The sequence below is a fragment of the Crinia signifera genome, chromosome 5 (genome assembly GCF_055691185.1).
Source record: "Crinia signifera chromosome 5, ASM5569118v1, whole genome shotgun sequence".
Classification (NCBI taxonomy): domain Eukaryota; kingdom Metazoa; phylum Chordata; class Amphibia; order Anura; family Myobatrachidae; genus Crinia; species Crinia signifera.
In genome coordinates, this window is record NC_139221.1 from 334,416,259 (window position 1) to 334,438,430 (window position 22,172).

General features: G+C 53.5%; 1 protein-coding gene across 7 annotated transcripts in view; it reads right to left on the bottom strand.

Moving 5' to 3' along the window:
• Positions 1–22,172, bottom strand: part of MROH1 (maestro heat like repeat family member 1) — a 405,085-nt gene that overhangs the window by 31,784 nt on the left and 351,129 nt on the right. For all 7 annotated transcript variants that reach the window (XR_014444044.1, XR_014444045.1, XM_083145076.1 and 4 more), the window contains 2 exons: positions 6,096–6,242; positions 5,830–6,018 (listed from right to left, as the gene is read on the bottom strand). Coding sequence is in view for 5 of the 7 variants with exons in the window: in XM_083145076.1 (XP_083001202.1) it covers positions 5,830–6,018; positions 6,096–6,242 (336 nt within the window). In the remaining 2 variants the exon portion in view is untranslated. The remainder of the gene's footprint in view (positions 1–5,829; positions 6,019–6,095; positions 6,243–22,172) is intronic.

Here is a 22,172-nt window from a genome sequence, read left to right on the forward strand (position 1 = left end):
CCCGGGGGCTTCCAGCACATAGTACATAGCGCTACAGGGTCCAGAACCTCCACATCACACACAGCAAGCAGCCACCATAGCATGTTCCCGGGGGCTTTCAGCACATAGTACATAGCGCTACGGGGTCCAGAACCTCCACATCACACACAGCAAGCAGCCACCATAGCATGTACCCGGGGGCTTCCAGCACATCGTACATAGCGAAACAGGGTCCAGAACCTCCACATCACACACAGCAGGCAGCCACCATAGCATGTACCCGGGGGCTTCCAGCACATAGTACATAGCGCTACAGGGTCCAGATCCTTCACATCACACACAGCAAGCAGCCACCATAGCATGTACCCGGGGGCTCCCAGCACATAGTACATAGCGCTACAGGGTCCAGAACCTCCACACCACACACAGCAAGCAGCAACCATAGCATGTACCCGGGGCTTCCAGCACATAGTACATAGCACTACGTGGTCCAGAACCTCCACATCACACACAGCAAGCAGCCACCATAGCATGTGCCCAGGGCTTCCAGCACATAGTACATAGCGCTACAGGGTCCAGAACCTTCACATCACACACAGCAAGCAGCCATCATAGCATATACCCGGGGGCTTCCAGCACATAGTACATAGCGCTACAGGGTCCAGAACCTCCACATCACACACAGCAAGCAGCCACCATAGCATGTTCCCGGGGGCTTCCAGCACATAGTACATAGCGCTACAGGGTCCAGAACCTCCACATCACTCACAGCAAGCAGCCACCATAGCATGTTCCCGGGGGCTTCCAGCACATAGTACATAGCGCTACAGGGTCCAGATCCTCCACATCACACACAGCAAGCATCCACCATAGCATGTACCAGGGGGCTTCCAGCACATAGTACCTAGCGCTACGTGGTCCAGAACCTCCACATCACACACAGCAAGCAGCAACCATAGCATGTTCCCGGGGGCTTCCAGCACATAGTACATAGCGCTATAGGGTCCAGAACCTCCACATCACACACAGCAAGCAGCCACCATAGCATGTACCCGGGGCTTCCAGCACATAGTACATAGCGCTACGTGGTCCAGAACCTCCACATCACACACAGCAAGCAGCCACCATACCATGTACCCGGGGGCTTCCAGCACATAGTACATAGCGCTACAGGGTCCAGAACCTCCACATCACACACAGCACGCAGCCATCATAGCATATACCCGGGGGCTTCCAGCACATAGTACATAGCAGTACAGGGTCCAGATCCTCCACATCACACACAGCAAGCAGCCACCATAGCATGTACCCGGGGCTTCCAGCACATAGTACATAGCGCTACGTGGTCCAGAACCTCCACATCACACACAGCAAGCAGCCACCATAGTATGTACCCGGGGGGTTCCAGCACATAGTACATAGCGCTACAGGGTCCAGAACCTCCACATCACACACAGCAAGCAGCCACCATAGCATGTACCCGGGGGCTTCCAGCACATAGTACATAGCGCTACAGGGTCCAGAACCTCCACATCACACACAGCAAGCAGCCACCATAGCATGTACCTGGGGCTTCCAGCACATAGTACATAGTGCTACAGGGTCCAGAACCTCCACATCACACATAGCAAGCAGCCACCATAGCATGTACCCGGGGGCTTCCAGCACATAGTACATAGCGCTACAGGGTCCAGAACCACCTTCACATCACACATAGCAAGCAGCCACCATAGCATGTACCCGGGGGCTTCCAGCACATAGTACATAGTGCTATAGGGTCCAGAACCTCCACATCACACATAGCAAGCAGCCACCATAGCATGTACCCGGGGGCTTCCAGCACGTAGTACATAGCGCTACAGGGTCCAGAACCTCCACATCACACATAGCAAGCAGCCACCATAGCATGTACCTGGGGCTTCCAGCACATAGTACATAGCGCTACAGGGTCCAGAACCTCCACATCACACACAGCAAGCAGCCACCATAGCATGTACCCGGGGCTTCCAGCACATAGTACATAGCGCTATAGGGTCCAGAACCTCCACATCACACACAGCAAGCAGCCACCATAGCATGTGCCCGGGGGCTTCCAGCACACAGTACATAGCGCTACAGGGTCCAGAACCTTCACATCACACACAGCAAGCAGCCACCATAGCATGTGCCTGGGGGCTTCCAGCACATAGTACATAGCGCTACAGGGTCCAGAACCTCCACATCACACACAGCAGGCATCCACCATAGCATGTGCCCGGGGGCTTCCAGCACATAGTACATAGCGCTACAGGGTCCAGAACCTCCACATCACACACCGCAAGCAGCCACCATAGCATGTGCCCGGGGGCTTCCAGCACATAGTACATAGCGCTACAGGGTCCAGAACCTCCACATCACACACAGCAAGCAGCCACCATAGCATGTGCCCGGGGGCTTCCAGCACATAGTACATAGCGCTACAGGGTCCAGATCCTCCACATCACACACAGCAAGCAGCCACTATAGCATGTACCCGGGGGCTTCCAGCACATAGTACATAGCGCTACAGGGTCCAGAACCTCCACATCACACACAACAAGCAGCCACCATAGCATGTATCCGGGGGCTTCCAGCACATAGTACATAGCGCTATAGGGTCCAGAACCTCCACATCACACACAGCAAGCAGCCACCATAGCATGTGCCCGGGGGCTTCCAGCACATAGTACATAGCGCTACAGGGTCCAGATCCTCCACATCACACACCGCAAGCAGCCACCATAGCATGTACCCGGGGGTTTCCAGCACATAGTACATAGTGCTACAGGGTCCAGAACCTCCACATCACACACAGCAAGCAGCCACCATAGCATGTACCCGGAGGATTCCAGCACATAGTACATAGCGCAACAGGGTCCAGAACCTCCACATCACACACAGCAAGCATCCACCATAGCATGTACCCGGGGGCTTCCAGCACATAGTACATAGCGCTACGGGGTCGAGAACCTTCACACCACACACAGCAAGCAGCAACCATAGCATGTTCCCGGGGGCTTCCAGCACATAGCGCTACAGGGTCCAGAACCTCCACATCACACACAGCAAGCAGCCACCATAGCATGTGCCCGGGGGCTTCCAGCACATAGTACATAGCGCTACAGGGTCCAGAACCTCCACATCACACACAGCAAGCAGCCACCATAGCATGTGCCCGGGGGCTTCCAGCACATAGTACATAGCGCTACAGGGTCCAGATCCTCCACATCACACACAGCAAGCAGCCACTATAGCATGTACCCGGGGGCTTCCAGCACATAGTACATAGCGCTACAGGGTCCAGAGCCACCTTCACATCACACATAGCAAGCAGCCACCATAGCATGTACCCGGGGGCTTCCAGCACATAGCACATAGCGCTACAGGGTCCAGAACCTCCACATCACACACAGCAAGCAGCCACCATAGCATGTGCCCGGGGGCTTCCAGCACATAGTACATAGCGCTACAGGGTCCAGAACCTCCACATCACACACAGCAAGCAGCCACCATAGCATGTGCCCGGGGGCTTCCAGCACATAGTACATAGCGCTACAGGGTCCAGATCCTCCACATCACACACAGCAAGCAGCCACTATAGCATGTACCCGGGGGCTTCCAGCACATAGTACATAGCGCTACAGGGTCCAGAGCCACCTTCACATCACACATAGCAAGCAGCCACCATAGCATGTACCCGGGGGCTTCCAGCACATAGTACATAGTGCTACAGGGTCCAGAACCTCCACATCACACACAGAAAGCAGCCACCATAGCATGTACCCGGGGGCTTCCAGCACATAGTGCTACAGGGTCCAGAACCTCCACATCACACTTAGAAAGCAGCCACCATAGCATGTACCCGGGGGCTTCCAGCACATAGTACATAGCCCTACAGGGTCCAGAACCACCTTCACATCACACATAGCAAGCAGCCACCATAGCATGTACCCGGGGGCTTCCAACACATAGTACATAGCGCTACAGGGTCCAGAACCTCCACATCACACACAGCAAGCAGCCACCATAGCATGTACCAGGGAAAGACTGGGGCGCTGAGGCAGACAGGTGACTGGAGCAGTAAGACAGACAGGCAGACGGGTGACCGGAGCAGTTAGACAGACAGGCAGAGTGGAGCAGTGAGAGAGACAGGCAGACGGGTGACCGGAGCAGTGAGAGAGACAGGCAGACGGGTGACCGGAGCAGTGAGACAGACAGGCAGACGGGTGACCGGAGCAGTGAGACAGACAGGCAGACGGGTGACCGGAGCAGTGAGACAGACAGGCAGACGGGTGACCGAAGCAGTGAGACAGACAGACGGGTGACTGGAGCAGTGAGACAGACGGGTGACCGGAGCAGTGAGACAGACAGGTGACCGGAGCAGTGAGACAGACGGGTGACCTGAGCAGTGAGACAGACGGGTGACCGGAGCAGTGAGACAGACGGGTGACCGGAGCAGTGAGACAGACGGGTGACCGGAGCAGTGAGACAGACAGGCAGACGGGTGACCGGAGCAGTGAGACAGACCGGCAGACGGGTGACCGGAGCAGTGAGACAGACAGGCAGACGGGTGCCTGGAGCAGTGAGACAGACAGGCAGACGGGTGACTGGAGCAGTGAGACAGACAGGCAGACGGGTGCCTGGAGCAGTGAGACAGACAGGCATACGGGTGCCTGGAGCAGTGAGACAGACAGGCAGACGGGTGACTGGAGCAGTGAGAGAGACAGATGGGTGACTGGAGCAGTGAGACAGACAGGTGACTGGAGCAGTGAGACAGACAGGCAGACGGGTGACTGGAGCAGTGAGACAGACAGGCAGACGGGTGCCTGGAGCAGTGAGACAGACAGGCACACGGGTGACTGGAGCAGTGAGACAGACAGGCAGACGGGTGACTGGAGCAGTGAGACAGACAGGCAGACGGGTGACTGGAGCAGTGAGACAGACAGGCAGACGGGTGATTGGAGCAGTGAGACAGGCAGACGGGTGCCTGGAGCAGTGAGACAGACAGGCAGACGGGTGCCTGGAGCAGTGAGACAGACAGGCAGACGGGTGCCTGGAGCAGTGAGACAGACAGGCAGACGGGTGACTGGAGCAGTGAGACAGACAGGCAGACGGGTGCCTGGAGCAGTGAGACAGACAGGCATACGGGTGCCTGGAGCAGTGAGACAGACAGGCAGACGGGTGACTGGAGCAGTGAGACAGACAGGCAGACGGGTGACTGGAGCAGTAAGACAGACAGGCAGACGGGTGACTGGAGCAGTGAGACAGGCAGACGGGTGACTGGAGCAGTGAGACAGGCAGACGGGTGACTGGAGCAGTGAGACAGGCAGACGGTTGCCTGGAGCAGTAAGACAGGCAGATGGGTGACTGGAGCAGTGAGACAGGCAGATGGGTGACCAGAGCAGTGAGACAGGCAGACGGGTGACTGGAGCAGTGAGACAGACAGGCAGACGGGTGACTGGAGCAGTGAGACAGACAGGCAGACGGGTGACTGGAGCAGTGAGACAGACAGGCAGACGGGTGACTGGAGCAGTGAGACAGGCAGACGGGTGACTGGAGCAGTGAGACAGGCAGACGGGTGACTGGAGCAGTGAGACAGGCAGACGGTTGCCTGGAGCAGTAAGACAGGCAGATGGGTGACTGGAGCAGTGAGACAGGCAGATGGGTGACCGGAGCAGTGAGACAGGCAGACGGGTGCCTGGAGCAGTGAGACAGGCAGATGGGTGCCTGGAGCAGTGAGACAGGCAGATGGGTGACTGGAGCAGTGAGACAGACACATGGCCAGTGGAATGTCACATGGGGAAGGGTGGACATCACATGCCATTTACTTACATGGTCAAAGAAGGGTCGGATGCGGATGGCTGTGTGGATGAGGAGAGAGCGAATGTCTGTGTCCTCCATATGGGGGAGCAGGAGTGAGAGACTGGACATTGCTTCCTGGGTCACAATATGATCCGGGTCCTCTCGGTCATCCATGGCGTTGATCATAGAGGTAAGGAGCTGGGATCCGTTCTTGTGCACCTGTAATGTCATAAATACATGATGAAGGAGAAACTCCGATTACCCACAAGGGTGAGCACCAGTGGGGGGGCCCTGACCTTATCGGGGTATCCGGATGCAATGTTCCCCAGGCCACGGATGGCTAACATGCGTACGATCACGCTGCTGTCCTTCAGCCGGCTGGTCATGTTGTCCATCAATGGTTCCAGGAAGATGAGGTCACTCAGGTCACTGCTCTGCAGGAGCTGGACAGAGAGAAGGACGCAGTCACCACAGAATGGGTACATGAGCTGGAGCCAATGGTGACATCACCACATTGCCAGCTATCAGTCCATTGGCTCTTCACAATCACATGGCCTCAGAGTAATAGAGACTCCCGCCCACATACACGCTATTACCTGCCGTACTGCTCCGATGCTGGAAGATGGGGCCTGATTCAGATTCAATCACTCAGCTGCGAATTCACAGCCCGACCGATTATCAAACCCGCAGTGTGCATGCGCTCACCGCCAGCGATGGCACTGGGGGCGGCACGCTGGCCGATTCAGGGAGTGCCCCAGAAAACGCGGGCGATGCCCGGCCATTAGAAGGGAGGGCCACTGTTAGTCCCATGATGTGTGCATGTACGAGCCATGTTAGTCCCCTGTTGCCCATATGTGTGTGTGTAAGAGCCGTGTTAGTCCCCTGTTGCCCGTATGTGTGCGTGTAAGAGCCGTGTTAGTCTTGTGTTGCCTGTATGTGTGTGTGTAAGAGCCGTGTTAGTCCCCTGTTGCACGTATGTGTGCGTGTAAAAGCCGAGTTAGTCCACTGTTGCCCTTATGTGTGCGTGTTAGAGCCGTGTTAGTCCCGTTGCCCGTATGTGTGCATGTAAGAGCCGTGTTAGTCCCCTGTTGCCCGTTTGTGTGAGTGTAAGAGCCGTGTTAGTCTCCTGTTGCCGAGCCGTGTTAGTCCCATGATGTGATAACCTGTGTTAATCCCCTGTTGTCCATATGTGCGCATGTAAGAGCCGTGTTAGTCCCCTGTTGCCTGTATGTGTGCATGTAAGATTCGTGTTAGTCCCATGATAACCTGTGTTAATCCCCTGTTGTCCATATGTATGCGTGTAAGAGCTGTGTTATTCCCATGTTGCTCTTATGTATGCTTGTAAGAGCCGTGTTAATCCCCTTGTCACGGACCCATACACCCCTGTTGCTCTTATGTATGCATGTAAGAACCGTGTTAGTCCCCTGTTGCCCATATGTGTGTGTGTAAGAGCCGTGTTAGTCCACTGTTGCTTGTATGTGTGCATGTAAGAGCCATGTTAGTCTTGTGTTGCCCATATATGTGTAAGAGCCGTGTTAGTCCCCTGTTGCCCGTATATGTGCGTGTAAGAGCTATGTTAGTCCCCTGTTGCCCGTATGTGTGCGTGTAAGAGCCGTGTTAGTCCCCTGTTGCCCGTATGTGTGCGTGTAAGAGCTGTGTTAGTCCCCTGTTGCCCGTATGTGTGCGTGTAAGAGCCGTGTTAGTCCCCTGTTGCCCGTATGTGTGCGTGTAAGAGCCGTGTTAGTCCCCTGTTGCCCCTATGTGTGCGTGTAAGAGCCGTGTTAGTCCCCTGTTTCCCATATGTGTGTATGTAAGAGCCGTGTTAGTCCCCTGTTGTCCGTATGTATGCGTTTAAGAGCAGTGTTAGTCCCTTGTTGTCCGTATGTATGCGTGTAAGAGCCGTGTTAGTCCCGTTGCACGTATATGTGCGTGTAAGAGCCGTGATAGTCCCCTGTTGCCCGTGTGTGTGCGTGTAAGAGCCGTGTCAGTCCACTGTTGCCCATGTGTGTGCGTGTAAGAGCCGTGTCAGTCCCCTGTTGCCCCTATGTGTGCATGTAAGAGCCGTGTTAGTCCCCTGTTGCCAATATATGTGCGTGTAAGAGCTGTGTTAGTCCCCTGTTTCCCGTATGTGTGCATGTTAGAGCCGGTTTAGTCCCCTGTTGCACTTATGTGTGAGTCTAAGAGCCGTGTTAGTCCCCTGTTGCCTGTATGTGTGCATGTAAGATTCGTGTTAGTCCCCTGTTGCCCGTTTGTGTGAGTGTAAGAGCCGTGTTAGTCTCCTGTTGCCGTATGTGTGTGTGTGTGTAAGAGCCGTGTTAGTCCCCTGTTGCCCCTATGTGTGCGTGTAAGAGCCGTGTTAGTCCCCTGTTGCCAATATATGTGCGTGTAAGAGCTGTGTTAGTCCCCTGTTTCCTGCATGTGTGTAAGAGCCGTGTTAGTCCCATTGTCGGTATGTGTGTGTGTAAGACCCGTGTTAGTCCCCTGTTGTCCGTAGGTATGCGTGTAAAAGCCGTGTTAGTCCCCTGTTGCCCGTATGTGTGTGTGTAAGAGCCGTGTCAGTCCCCTGTTGCCCATATGTGTGAGTGTAAGAGCCGTGTTAGTCCCCTGTTGCCCCTACGTGTGCGTGTAAGAGCCGTGTTAGTCCCCTGTTGACCCTATGTGTGCGTGTAAGAGCCGTGTTAGTCCCCTGTTGCCAATATATGTGTGTGTAAGAGCTGTGTTAGTCCCCTGTTTCCCGTATGTGTGTTTTTAAGAGCCGTGTTAGTCCCGTTGTCGGTATGTGTGTGTGTAAGACCCGTGTTAGTCCCCTGTTGTCCGTAGATATGCGTATAAGAGCCGTGTTAGTCCCCTGTTGCCCGTATGTGTGTGTGTAAGAGCCGTGTTAGTCCCCTGTTTCCCATATGTGTGTGTGTAAGAGCCGTGTTAGTCCCCTGTTGTCCGCATGTATGAGTTTAAGAGCTGTGTTAGTCCCTTGTTGTCCGTATGTATGCGTGTAAGAGCCGTGTTAGTCCCGTGTTGCCCGTATATGTGCGTGTAAGAGCCGTGTTAGTCCCCTGTTGCCCGTGTGTGTGCGTGTAAGAGCCGTGTCAGTCCCCTGTTTCCCATGTGTGTGCGTGTAAGAGCTGTGTCAGTCCCCTGTTGCCCCTATGTGTGCGTGTAAGAGCCGTGTTAGTCCCCTGTTGCCCCTATGTGTGCATGTAAGAGCCGTGTTAGTCCCCTGTTGCCAATATATGTGCGTGTAAGAGCTGTGTTAGTCCCCTGTTTCCCGTATGTGTGCGTGTTAGAGCCGGTTTAGTCCCCTGTTGCCCATTTGTGTGAGTCTAAGAGCCGTGTTAGTCCCCTGTTGCCTGTATGTGTGCGTGTAAGAGCCGTGTTAGTCCCCTGTTGCCCGTATGTGTGTGTGTAAGAGCCGTGTCAGTCCCCTGTTGCCCATATGTGTGCGTGTAAGAGCCGTGTCAGTCCCCTGTTGCCCATATGTGTGCGTGTAAGAACCGTGTCAGTCCCCTGCTGCACCTACGTGTGCGTGTAAGAGCCGTGTTAGTCCCCTGTTGCCCCTATGTGTGCGTGTAAGAGCCGTGTTGGTCCCCTGTTGCCAATATATGTGTGTGTAAGAGCTGTGTTAGTCCCCTGTTTCCCGTATGTGTGTGTTTAAGAGCCGTGTTAGTCCCTTTGTCGGTATGTGTGTGTGTAAGACCCGTGTTAGTCCCCTGTTGTCCGTAGATATGCGTGTAAGAGCCGTGTTAGTCCCCTGTTGCCCGTATGTGTGTGTGTGTAAGAGCCGTGTTAGCCCCCTGTTGCCCGTATGTGTGCGTGTAAGAGCCGTGTTAGTCCCCTGTTGCCCGTGTGTGTGCGTGTAAGAGCCGTGTTAGTCCCCTGATGCCCGTACGTGTGCATGTAAGAGCTGTGTTAGTCCCCTGATGCCCGTACGTGTGCGTGTAAGAGCCGTGTTAGTCCCCTGTTGCCCGTATGTGTTTTTGCGTGTCAGAGCCGTGTTAGTCCCCTGTTGCCCGTATGTGTGCGTGTAAGAGCCGTGTTAGTCCCCTGTTGTCCGTATGTGTGCGTGTAAGAGCCGTGTTAGTCCCCTGATGCCCGTATGTGTGCGTGTAAGAGCCGCGTTAGTCCCCTGATGCCCGTATGTGTGCGTGTAAGAGCCGCGTTAGTCCCCTGTTGCCCGTATGTGTGCGTGTAAGAGCCGCGTTAGTCCCCTGTTGCCCGTATGTGTGCGTGTAAGAGCCGCGTTAGTCCCCTGTTGCCCGTATTTGTGCGTGTAAGAGCCGTGTTAGTCCCCTGTTGCCCGTATGTGTGCGTGTAAGAGCCGTGTTAGTCCCCTGTTGCCCGTATGTGTGCGTGCAAGAGCCGTGTTAGTCCCCTGTTGCCCGTATGTGTGCGTGTAAGAGCCGTGTTAGTCCCCTGTTGCCCCTATGTGTGCGTGTAAGAGCCGTGTTAGTCCCCTGTTGCCAATATATGTGCGTGTAAGAGCTGTGTTAGTCCCCTGTTTCCTGCATGTGTGTAAGAGCCGTGTTAGTCCCATTGTCGGTATGTGTGTGTGTAAGACCCGTGTTAGTCCCCTGTTGTCCGTAGGTATGCGTGTAAGAGCCGTGTTATTCCCCTGTTGCCCGTATGTGTGTGTGTAAGAGCCGTGTCAGTCCCCTGTTGCCCATATGTGTGAGTGTAAGAGCCGTGTTAGTCCCCTGTTGCCCCTACGTGTGCGTGTAAGAGCCGTGTTAGTCCCCTGTTGACCCTATGTGTGCGTGTAAGAGCCGTGTTAGTCCCCTGTTGCCAATATATGTGTGTGTAAGAGCTGTGTTAGTCCCCTGTTTCCCGTATGTGTGTTTTTAAGAGCCGTGTTAGTCCCGTTGTCGGTATGTGTGTGTGTAAGACCCGTGTTAGTCCCCTGTTGTCCGTAGATATGCGTGTAAGAGCCGTGTTAGTCCCCTGTTGCCCGTATGTGTGTGTGTAAGAGCCGTGTTAGTCCCCTGTTGCCCCTATGTGTGTGTGTAAGAGCCGTGTTAGTCCCCTGTTGCCCGTATGTGTGAGTGTAAGAGCCGTGTTAGTCCCCTGTTGCCTGTATGTGTGAGTGTAAGAGCCGTGTTAGTCCCCTGTTGCCCGTATGTGTGAGTGTAAGAGCCGTGTTAGTCCCCTGTTGCCAATATATGTGTGTGTAAGAGCTGTGTTAGTCCCCTGTTTCCCGTATGTGTGTTTTTAAGAGCCGTGTTAGTCCCGTTGTCGGTATGTGTGTGTGTAAGACCCGTGTTAGTCCCCTGTTGTCCGTAGATATGCGTGTAAGAGCCGTGTTAGTCCCCTGTTGCCCGTATGTGTGTGTGTAAGAGCCGTGTTAGTCCCCTGTTGCCCCTATGTGTGTGTGTAAGAGCCGTGTTAGTCCCCTGTTGCCCGTATGTGTGAGTGTAAGAGCCGTGTTAGTCCCCTGTTGCCTGTATGTGTGCGTGTAAGAGCCATGTTAGTCCCCTGTTGCCCGTATGTGTGCGTGTAAGAGCCGTGTTAGTCCCCTGTTGCCCGTATGTGTGCGTGTAAGAGCCGTGTTAGTCCCCTGTTGCCCGTGTGTGTGTTTAAGAGCCGTGTTAGTCCCCTGTTGCCCGTATGTGTGCGTGTAAGAGCCGTGTTAGTCCCCTGTTGCCCGTATGTGTGCGTGCAAGAGCCGTGTTAGTCCCCTGTTGCCCGTATGTGTGCGTGTAAGAGCCGTGTTAGTCCCCTGTTGCCCGTATGTGTGCGTGTAAGAGCCATGTTAGTCCCCTGTTGCTCGTATGTGTGCGTGTAAGAGCCGTGTTAGTCCCCTGTTGCCCGTATGTGTGCGTGTAAGAGCCGTGTTAGTCCCCTATTGCCCGTATGTGTGCGTGTAAGAGCCGTGTTAGTCCCCTGTTGCCCGTATGTGTGCGTGTAAGAGCCGTGTTAGTCCCCTGTTGCCCGTATGTGTGCGTGTAAGAGCCGTGTTAGTCCCATGTTGCCCGTATGTGTGCGTGTAAGAGCCGTGTTAGTCCCCTGTTGTCCGTATGTGTGTAAGAGCCGTGTTAGTCCCCTGTTGCCCGTATGTGTGCGTGTAAGAGCCGTGTTAGTCCCCTGTTGCCCGTATGACACGCAGAGGTGTGGGATAACACATGGCTTCAGGCCGGCACACAGCTCTGTCCTGTATGACAGACGAGGCGTCCTGCCAGTCCTGCTCACTCCTGCACCAGATCGCTGCCTCAGCTACTCGTGTTACAGGACGCAGTAGTGGCCGGGGCCCAGGGAGAGCCGCTTAGCAGGAGATGATGGCTTTTTCCATGAGCCGGGAAGTGCTGCCAGGGCCCCATTCACCGCTGATGCAACATATTTGTTGTGCTCAAACTTCCAGACTATAGAGTATAGTGAGCGGCCTGTATATGGCCTGGTGCTCAGTCCTGCTGTATAATGCTACACTGCGGCCTGATGCCAGTAACCCCTAGTAACACAAGTCCCGAGAGCAGCGTGACAGCGCCGTAATGTGCCCGTTACAAAACCAGCTGTAGATGAACGGTGGTCAGAGAAAGTGCAGCCTCCATATAGCGTCTGCACACAGCAATGTCTGTTACCACTCAGCGGACCCACAACACGCCAAGCGCACGCTCACTGATGTCACCGTGACATCATACAGTGCATCCCGCAGTCACTTCCTAGGTCACTAAGTGTGGGGATGTTACCTGTGTAGGTGTCAGTAAGGTTACAGGGCTATGCTGGGTGTGGGGATGTTACCTATGTAGAGGTGTCAGTAAGGTTACAGGGCTATGCTGGGTGTGGGGATGTTACCTGTGTAGGTGTCAGTAAGGTTACAGGGCTATGCTGGGTGTGGGGATGTTACCTGTGTAGGTGTCAGTAAGGTTACAGGGCTATGCTGGGTGCGGGGATGTTACCTATGTAGAGGTGTCAGTAAGGTTACAGGGCTATGCTGGGTGTGGGGATGTTACCTGTGTAGGTGTCAGTAAGGTTACAGGACTATGCTGGGTGCGGGGATGTTACCTGTGTAGAGGTGTCAGTAAGGTTACAGGACTATGCTGGGTGTGGGGAAGTTACCTGTGTAGAGGTGTCAGTAAGGTTACAGGGCTATGCTGGGTGTGGGGATGTTACCTGTGTAGGTGTCAGTAAGGTTCCAGGGCTATGCTGGGTGTGGGGATGTTACCTGTGTAGAGGTGTCAGTAAGGTTACAGGACTATGCTGGGTGTGGGGATGTTACCTGTGTAGGTGTCAGTAAGGTTACAGGGCTATGCTGGGTGTGGGGATGTTACCTGTGTAGGTGTCAGTAAGGTTACAGGGCTATGCTGGGTGTGGGGATGTTACCTGTGTAGGTGTCAGTAAGGTTACAGGGCTATGCTGGGTGCGGGGATGTTACCTGTGTAGGTGTCAGTAAGGTTACAGGACTATGCTGGGTGTGGGGATGTTACCTGTGTAGGTGTCAGTAAGGTTACAGGGCTATGCTGGGTGCGGGGATGTTACCTGTGTAGGTGTCAGTAAGGTTACAGGGCTATGCTGGGTGTGGGGATGTTACCTGTGTAGGTGTCAGTAAGGTTACAGGACTATGCTGGGTGTGGGGATGTTACCTGTGTAGGTGTCAGTAAGGTTACAGGGCTATGCTGGGTGTGGGGATGTTACCTGTGTAGGTGTCAGTAAGGTTACAGGGCTATGCTGGGTGTGGGGATGTCACCTGTGTAGGTGTCAGTAAGGTTACAGGGCTATGCTGGGTGTGGGGATGTCACCTGTGTAGGTGTCAGTAAGGTTACAGGGCTATGCTGGGTGTGGGGATGTTACCTGTGTAGGTGTCAGTAAGGTTACAGGGCTATGCTGGGTGCGGGGATGTTACCTGTGTAGAGGTGTCAGTAAGGTTACAGGGCTATGCTGGGTGTGGGGATGTTACCTGTGTGTAGGTGTCAGTAAGGTTACAGGACTATGCTGGGTGCGGGGATGTTACCTGTGTAGAGGTGTCAGTAAGGTTACAGGACTATGCTGGGTGCGGGGATGTTCCCTGTGTAGGTGTCAGTAAGGTTACAGGGCTATGCTGGGTGTGGGGATGTTACATGTGTAGAGGTGTCACTAAGGTTACAGGGCTATGCTGGGTGTTACCTGTGTAGGTGTCAGTAAGGTTACAGGGCTATGCTGGGTGTTACCTGTGTAGGTGTCAGTAAGGTTACAGGGCTATGCTGAGTGTGGGGATGTTACCTGTGTAGGTGTCAGTAAGGTTACAGGGCTATGCTGGGTGCGGGGATGTTACCTGTGTAGGTGTCAGTAAGGTTACAGGACTATGCTGGGTGCGGGGATGTTACCTGTGTAGAGGTGTCAGTAAGGTTACAGGACTATGCTGGGTGCGGGGATGTTACCTGTGTAGAGGTATCAGTAAGGTTACAGGACTATGCTGGGTGTGGGGATGTTACCTGTGTAGGTGTCAGTAAGGTTACAGGGCTATGCTGGGTGTGGGGATGTCACCTGTGTAGGTGTCAGTAAGGTTACAGGGCTATGCTGGGTGCGGGGATGTTCCCTGTGTAGGTGTCAGTAAGGTTACAGGGCTATGCTGGGTGCGGGGATGTTACCTGTGTAGGTGTCAGTAAGGTTACAGGACTATGCTGGGTGTGGGGATGTTACATGTGTAGAGGTGTCACTAAGGTTACAGGGCTATGCTGGGTGTGGGGATGTTACCTGTGTAGGTGTCAGTAAGGTTACAGGACTATGCTGGGTGCGGGGATGTTACCTGTGTAGAGGTGTCAGTAAGGTTACAGGACTATGCTGGGTGTGGGGAAGTTACCTGTGTAGAGGTGTCAGTAAGGTTACAGGGCTATGCTGGGTGTGGGGATGTTACCTGTGTAGGTGTCAGTAAGGTTCCAGGGCTATGCTGGGTGTGGGGATGTTACCTGTGTAGAGGTGTCAGTAAGGTTACAGGGCTATGCTGGGTGCGGGGATGTTACCTGTGTAGGTGTCAGTAAGGTTACAGGGCTATGCTGGGTGCGGGGATGTTCCCTGTGTAGGTGTCAGTAAGGTTACAGGGCTATGCTGGGTGTGGGGATGTTACATGTGTAGAGGTGTCACTAAGGCTACAGGGCTATGCTGGGTGTTACCTGTGTAGGTGTCAGTAAGGTTACAGGGCTATGCTGGGTGTTACCTGTGTAGGTGTCAGTAAGGTTACAGGGCTATGCTGGGTGCGGGGATGTTACCTGTGTAGGTGTCAGTAAGGTTACAGGGCTATGCTGGGTGTGGGGATGTTACCTGTGTAGGTGTCAGTAAGGTTACAGTGCTATGCTGGGTGCGGGGATGTTACCTGTGTAGGTGTCAGTAAGGTTACAGGACTATGCTGGGTGCGGGGATGTTACCTGTGTAGGTGTCAGTAAGGTTACAGGGCTATGCTGGGTGTGGGGATGTTACCTGTGTAGGTGTCAGTAAGGTTACATGGCTATGCTGGGTGTGGGGATGTTACCTGTGTAGAGGTGTCAGTAAGGTTACAGGGCTATGCTGGGTGCGGGGATGTTACCTGTGTAGGTGTCAGTAAGGTTACAGGGCTATGCTGGGTGCGGGGATGTTACCTGTGTAGAGGTGTCAGTAAGGTTACAGGGCTATGCTGGGTGTGGGGATGTCACCTGTGTAGGTGTCAGTAAGGTTACAGGGCTATGCTGGGTGCGGGGATGTTCCCTGTGTAGGTGTCAGTAAGGTTACAGGGCTATGCTGGGTGCGGGGATGTTACCTGTGTAGGTGTCAGTAAGGTTACAGGACTATGCTGGGTGTGGGGATGTTACATGTGTAGAGGTGTCAGTAAGGTTACAGGACTATGCTGGGTGTGGGGATGTTACCTGTGTAGGTGTCAGTAAGGTTACAGGACTATGCTGGGTGCGGGGATGTTACCTGTGTAGGTGTCAGTAAGGTTACAGGGCTATGCTGGGTGTGGGGATGTTACCTGTGTAGGTGTCACTAAGGTTACAGGGCTATGCTGGGTGTGGGGATGTTACCTGTGTAGGTGTCAGTAAGGTTACAGGACTATGCTGGGTGCGGGGATGTTACCTGTGTAGAGGTGTCAGTAAGGTTACAGGACTATGCTGGGTGTGGGGAAGTTACCTGTGTAGAGGTGTCAGTAAGGTTACAGGGCTATGCTGGGTGTGGGGATGTTACCTGTGTAGGTGTCAGTAAGGTTCCAGGGCTATGCTGGGTGTGGGGATGTTACCTGTGTAGAGGTGTCAGTAAGGTTACAGGGCTATGCTGGGTGCGGGGATGTTACCTGTGTAGGTGTCAGTAAGGTTACAGGACTATGCTGGGTGTGGGGATGTTACCTGTGTAGGTGTCAGTAAGGTTACAGGGCTATGCTGGGTGTGGGGATGTTACCTGTGTAGGTGTCAGTAAGGTTACAGGGCTATGCTGGGTGCGGGGATGTTACCTGTGTAGGTGTCAGTAAGGTTACAGGGCTATGCTGGGTGCGGGGATGTTCCCTGTGTAGGTGTCAGTAAGGTTACAGGGCTATGCTGGGTGTGGGGATGTTACATGTGTAGAGGTGTCACTAAGGTTACAGGGCTATGCTGGGTGTTACCTGTGTAGGTGTCAGTAAGGTTACAGGGCTATGCTGGGTGTTACCTGTGTAGGTGTCAGTAAGGTTACAGGGCTATGCTGAGTGTGGGGATGTTACCTGTGTAGGTGTCAGTAAGGTTACAGGACTATGCTGGGTGTGGGGATGTTACCTGTGTAGGTGTCAGTAAGGTTACAGGGCTATGCTGGGTGTTACCTGTGTAGGTGTCAGTAAGGTTACAGGGCTATGCTGGGTGTTACCTGTGTAGGTGTCAGTAAGGTTACAGGGCTATGCTGAGTGTGGGGATGTTACCTGTGTAGGTGTCAGTAAGGTTACAGGACTATGCTGGGTGCGGGGATGTTACCTGTGTAGAGGTATCAGTAAGGTTACAGGGCTATGCTGGGTGCGGGGATGTTACCTGTGTAGGTGTCAGTAAGGTTACAGGGCTATGCTGGGTGCGGGGATGTTACCTGTGTAGGTGTCAGTAAGGTTACAGGGCTATGCTGGGTGTGGGGATGTTACCTGTGTAGGTGTCAGTAAGGTTACAGGGCTATGCTGGGTGTGGGGAAGTTACCTGTGTAGGTGTCAGTAAGGTTACAGGACTATGCTGGGTGCGGGGATGTTACCTGTGTAGAGGTATCAGTAAGGTTACAGGGCTATGCTGGGTGCGGGGATGTTACCTGTGTAGGTGTCAGTAAGGTTACAGGGCTATGCTGGGTGCGGGGATGTTACCTGTGTAGGTGTCAGTAAGGTTACAGGGCTATGCTGGGTGCGGGGATGTTACCTGTGTAGGTGTCAGTAAGGTTACAGGGCTATGCTGGGTGCGAGGATGTTACCTGTGTAGGTGTCAGTAAGGTTACAGGGCTATGCTGGGTGTGGGGATGTTACCTGTGTAGAGGTATCAGTAAGGTTACAGGGCTATGCTGGGTGTGGGGATGTTACCTGTGTAGGTGTCAGTAAGGTTACAGGGCTATGCTGGGTGCGGGGATGTTACCTGTGTAGGTGTCAGTAAGGTTACAGGACTATGCTGGGTGTGGGGATGTTACCTGTGTAGGTGTCAGTAAGGTTACAGGGCTATGCTGGGTGCGAGGATGTTACCTGTGTAGGTGTCAGTAAGGTTACAGGGCTATGCTGGGTGTGGGGATGTTACCTGTGTAGGTGTCAGTAAGGTTACAGGGCTATGCTGGGTGCGGGGATGTTACCTGTGTAGAGGTGTCAGTAAGGTTACAGGGCTATGCTGGGTGCGGGGATGTTACCTGTGTAGGTGTCAGTAAGGTTACAGGACTATGCTGGGTGTGGGGATGTCACCTGTGTAGGTGTCAGTAAGGTTACAGGGCTATGCTGGGTGTGGGGATGTTACCTGTGTAGGTGTCAGTAAGGTTACAGGGCTATGCTGGGTGTGGGGATGTCACCTGTGTAGGTGTCAGTAAGGTTACAGGGCTATGCTGGGTGTGGGGATGTTACCTGTGTAGGTGTCAGTAAGGTTACAGGGCTATGCTGGGTGCGGGGATGTTACCTGTGTAGGTGTCAGTAAGGTTACAGGGCTATGCTGGGTGCGGGGATGTTCCCTGTGTAGGTGTCAGTAAGGTTACAGGGCTATGCTGGGTGTGGGGATGTTACCTGTGTAGGTGTCAGTAAGGTTACAGGGCTATGCTGGGTGTGGGGATGTTACCTGTGTAGGTGTCAGTAAGGTTACAGGGCTATGCTGGGTGTTACCTGTGTAGGTGTCAGTAAGGTTACAGGACTATGCTGGGTGTGGGGAAGTTACCTGTGTAGAGGTGTCAGTAAGGTTACATGGCTATGCTGGGTGTGGGGATGTTACCTGTGTAGGTGTCAGTAAGGTTACAGGACTATGCTGGGTGTGGGGATGTTACCTGTGTAGGTGTCAGTAAGGTTACAGGGCTATGCTGGGTGTGGGGATGTTACCTGTGTGTAGGTGTCAGTAAGGTTACAGGGCTATGCTGGGTGTGGGGATGTTACCTGTGTAGGTGTCAGTAAGGTTACAGGGCTATGCTGAGTGTGGGGATGTTACCTGTGTAGGTGTCAGTAAGGTTACATGACTATGCTGGGGATGTTACCTGTGTAGGTGTCAGTAAGGTTACAGGACTATGCTGGGTGTGGGGATGTTACCTGTGTAGGTGTCAGTAAGGTTACAGGACTATGCTGGGTGTGGGGATGTTACCTGTGTAGGTGTCAGTAAGGTTACAGGGCTATGCTGGGTGTGGGGATGTTACCTGTGTAGGTGTCAGTAAGGTTACAGGGCTATGCTGGGTGTGGGGATGTTACCTGTGTAGGTGTCAGTAAGGTTACAGGGCTATGCTGGGTGTGGGGAAGTTACCTGTGTAGGTGTCAGTAAGGTTACAGGGCTATGCTGGGTGTGGGGATGTTACCTGTGTAGGTGTCAGTAAGGTTACAGGGCTATGCTGGGTGCGGGGAAGTTACCTGTGTAGAGGTGTCAGTAAGGTTACAGGGCTATGCTGGGTGCGGGGATGTTACCTGTGTAGGTGTTAGTAAGGTTACAGGGCTATGCTGGGTGTGGGGATGTTACCTGTGTAGAGGTGTCAGTAAGGTTACAGGGCTATGCTGGGTGTGGGGATGTTACCTGTGTAGGTGTCAGTAAGGTTACAGGGCTATGCTGAGTGTGGGGATGTTACCTGTGTAGGTGTCAGTAAGGTTACATGACTATGCTGGGGATGTTACCTGTGTAGGTGTCAGTAAGGTTACAGGACTATGCTGGGTGTGGGGATGTTACCTGTGTAGGTGTCAGTAAGGTTACAGGACTATGCTGGGTGTGGGGATGTTACCTGTGTAGGTGTCAGTAAGGTTACAGGGCTATGCTGGGTGTGGGGATGTTACCTGTGTAGGTGTCAGTAAGGTTACAGGGCTATGCTGGGTGTGGGGATGTTACCTGTGTAGGTGTCAGTAAGGTTACAGGGCTATGCTGGGTGTGGGGAAGTTACCTGTGTAGGTGTCAGTAAGGTTACAGGGCTATGCTGGGTGTGGGGATGTTACCTGTGTAGGTGTCAGTAAGGTTACAGGGCTATGCTGGGTGTGGGGAAGTTACCTGTGTAGAGGTGTCAGTAAGGTTACAGGGCTATGCTGGGTGCGGGGATGTTACCTGTGTAGGTGTTAGTAAGGTTACAGGGCTATGCTGGGTGTGGGGATGTTACCTGTGTAGAGGTGTCAGTAAGGTTACAGGGCTATGCTGGGTGTGGGGATGTTACCTGTGTAGGTGTCAGTAAGGTTACAGGGCTATGCTGGGTGCGGGGATGTTACCTGTGTAGGTGTAAGTAAGGTTACAGGACTATGCTGGGTGTGGGGATGTTACCTGTGTAGGTGTCAGTAAGGTTACAGGGCTATGCTGGGTGCGGGGATGTTACCTGTGTAGAGGTGTCAGTAAGGTTACAGGACTATGCTGGGTGTGGGGATGTTACCTGTGTAGGTGTCAGTAAGATTACAGGACTATGCTGGGTGTGGGGATGTTACCTGTGTAGGTGTCAGTAAGGTTACAGGGCTATGCTGGGTGTGGGGATGTTACCTGTGTAGGTGTCAGTAAGGTTACAGGGCTATGCTGGGTGCGGGGATGTTACCTGTGTAGAGGTGTCAGTAAGGTTACAGGGCTATGCTGGGTTTGGGGATGTTACCTGTGTAGGTGTCAGTAAGGTTACAGGGCTATGCTGGGTGTGGGGATGTTACCTGTGTAGGTGTCAGTAAGGTTACAGGGCTATGCTGGGTGCGGGGATGTTACCTGTGTAGAGGTGTCAGTAAGGTTACAGGGCTATGCTGGGTTTGGGGATGTTACCTGTGTAGGTGTCAGTAAGGTTACAGGGCTATGCTGGGTGTGGGGATGTTACCTGTGTAGGTGTCAGTAAGGTTACAGGGCTATGCTGGGTGTGGGGATGTTACCTGTGTAGGTGTCAGTAAGGTTACAGGGCTATGCTGGGTGTGGGGATGTTACCTGTGTAGGTGTCAGTAAGGTTACAGGGCTATGCTGGGTGTGGGGGATGTTACCTGTGTAGGTGTCAGTAAGGTTACAGGACTATGCTGGGTGCGGGGATGTTACCTGTGTAGGTGTCAGTAAGGTTACAGGGCTATGCTGGGTGTGGGGATGTTACCTGTGTAGGTGTCAGTAAGGTTACAGGGCTATGCTGGGTGCGGGGATGTTACCTGTGTAGAGGTGTCAGTAAGGTTACAGGGCTATGCTGGGTGTGGGGATGTTACCTGTGTAGGTGTCAGTAAGGTTACAGGGCTATGCTGGGTGTGGGGATGTTACCTGTGTAGAGGTGTCAGTAAGGTTACAGGGCTATGCTGGGTGTGGGGATGTTACCTGTGTAGAGGTGTCAGTAAGGTTACAGGGCTATGCTGGGTGTGGGGATGTTACCTGTGTAGGTGTCAGTAAGGTTACAGGGCTATGCTGGGTGTGGGGATGTTACCTGTGTAGAGGTGTCAGTAAGGTTACAGGGCTATGCTGGGTGTGGGGATGTTACCTGTGTAGAGGTGTCAGTAAGGTTACAGGGCTATGCTGGGTGCGGGGATGTTACCTGTGTAGGTGTCAGTAAGGTTACAGGACTATGCTGGGTGCGGGGATGTTACCTGTGTAGGTGTCAGTAAGGTTACAGGGCTATGCTGGGTGTGGGGATGTTACCTGTGTAGGTGTCAGTAAGGTTACAGGACTATGCTGGGTGTGGGAATGTTACCTGTGTAGGTGTCAGTAAGGTTACAGGGCTATGCTGGGTGTGGGGATGTTACCTGTGTAGGTGTCAGTAAGGTTACAGGACTATGCTGGGTGTGGGAATGTTACCTGTGTAGGTGTCAGTAAGGTTACAGGACTATGCTGGGTGTGGGGATGTTACCTGTGTAGGTGTCAGTAAGGTTACAGGACTATGCTGGGTGTGGGGATGTTACCTGTGTAGGTGTCAGTAAGGTTACAGGGCTATGCTGGGTGTGGGGATGTTACCTGTGTAGAGGTGTCAGTAAGGTTACAGGGCTATGCTGGGTGCGGGGATGTTACCTGTGTAGGTGTCAGTAAGGTTACAGGACTATGCTGGGTGCGGGGATGTTACCTGTGTAGGTGTCAGTAAGGTTACAGGGCTATGCTGGGTGTGGGGATGTTACCTGTGTAGGTGTCAGTAAGGTTACAGGGCTATGCTGGGTGTGGGGATGTTACCTGTGTAGAGGTGTCAGTAAGGTTACAGGGCTATGCTGGGTGTGGGGATGTTACCTGTGTAGAGGTGTCAGTAAGGTTACAGGGCTATGCTGGGTGCGAGGATGTTACCTGTGTAGGTGTCAGTAAGGTTACAGGGCTATGCTGGGTGTGGGGATGTTACCTGTGTAGGTATCAGTAAGGTTACAGGGCTATGCTGGGTGCGGGGATGTTACCTGTGTAGGTGTCAGTAAGGTTACAGGGCTATGCTGGGTGTGGGGATGTTACCTGTGTAGGTGTCAGTAAGGTTACAGGGCTATGCTGGGTGCGGGGATGTTACCTGTGTAGGTGTCAGTAAGGTTACAGGGCTATGCTGGGTGTGGGGATGTTACCTGTGTAGGTGTCAGTAAGGTTACAGGGCTATGCTGGGTGCGGGGATGTTACCTGTGTAGGTGTCAGTAAGGTTACAGGACTATGCTGGGTGCGGGGATGTTACCTGTGTAGAGGTGTCAGTAAGGTTACAGGGCTATGCTGGGTGCGGGGATGTTACCTGTGTAGGTGTCAGTAAGGTTACAGGACTATGCTGGGTGCGGGGATGTTACCTGTGTAGGTGTCAGTAAGGTTACAGGACTATGCTGGGTGTGGGGATGTTACCTGTGTAGGTGTCAGTAAGGTTACAGGGCTATGCTGGGTGTGGGGATGTTACCTGTGTAGGTGTCAGTAAGG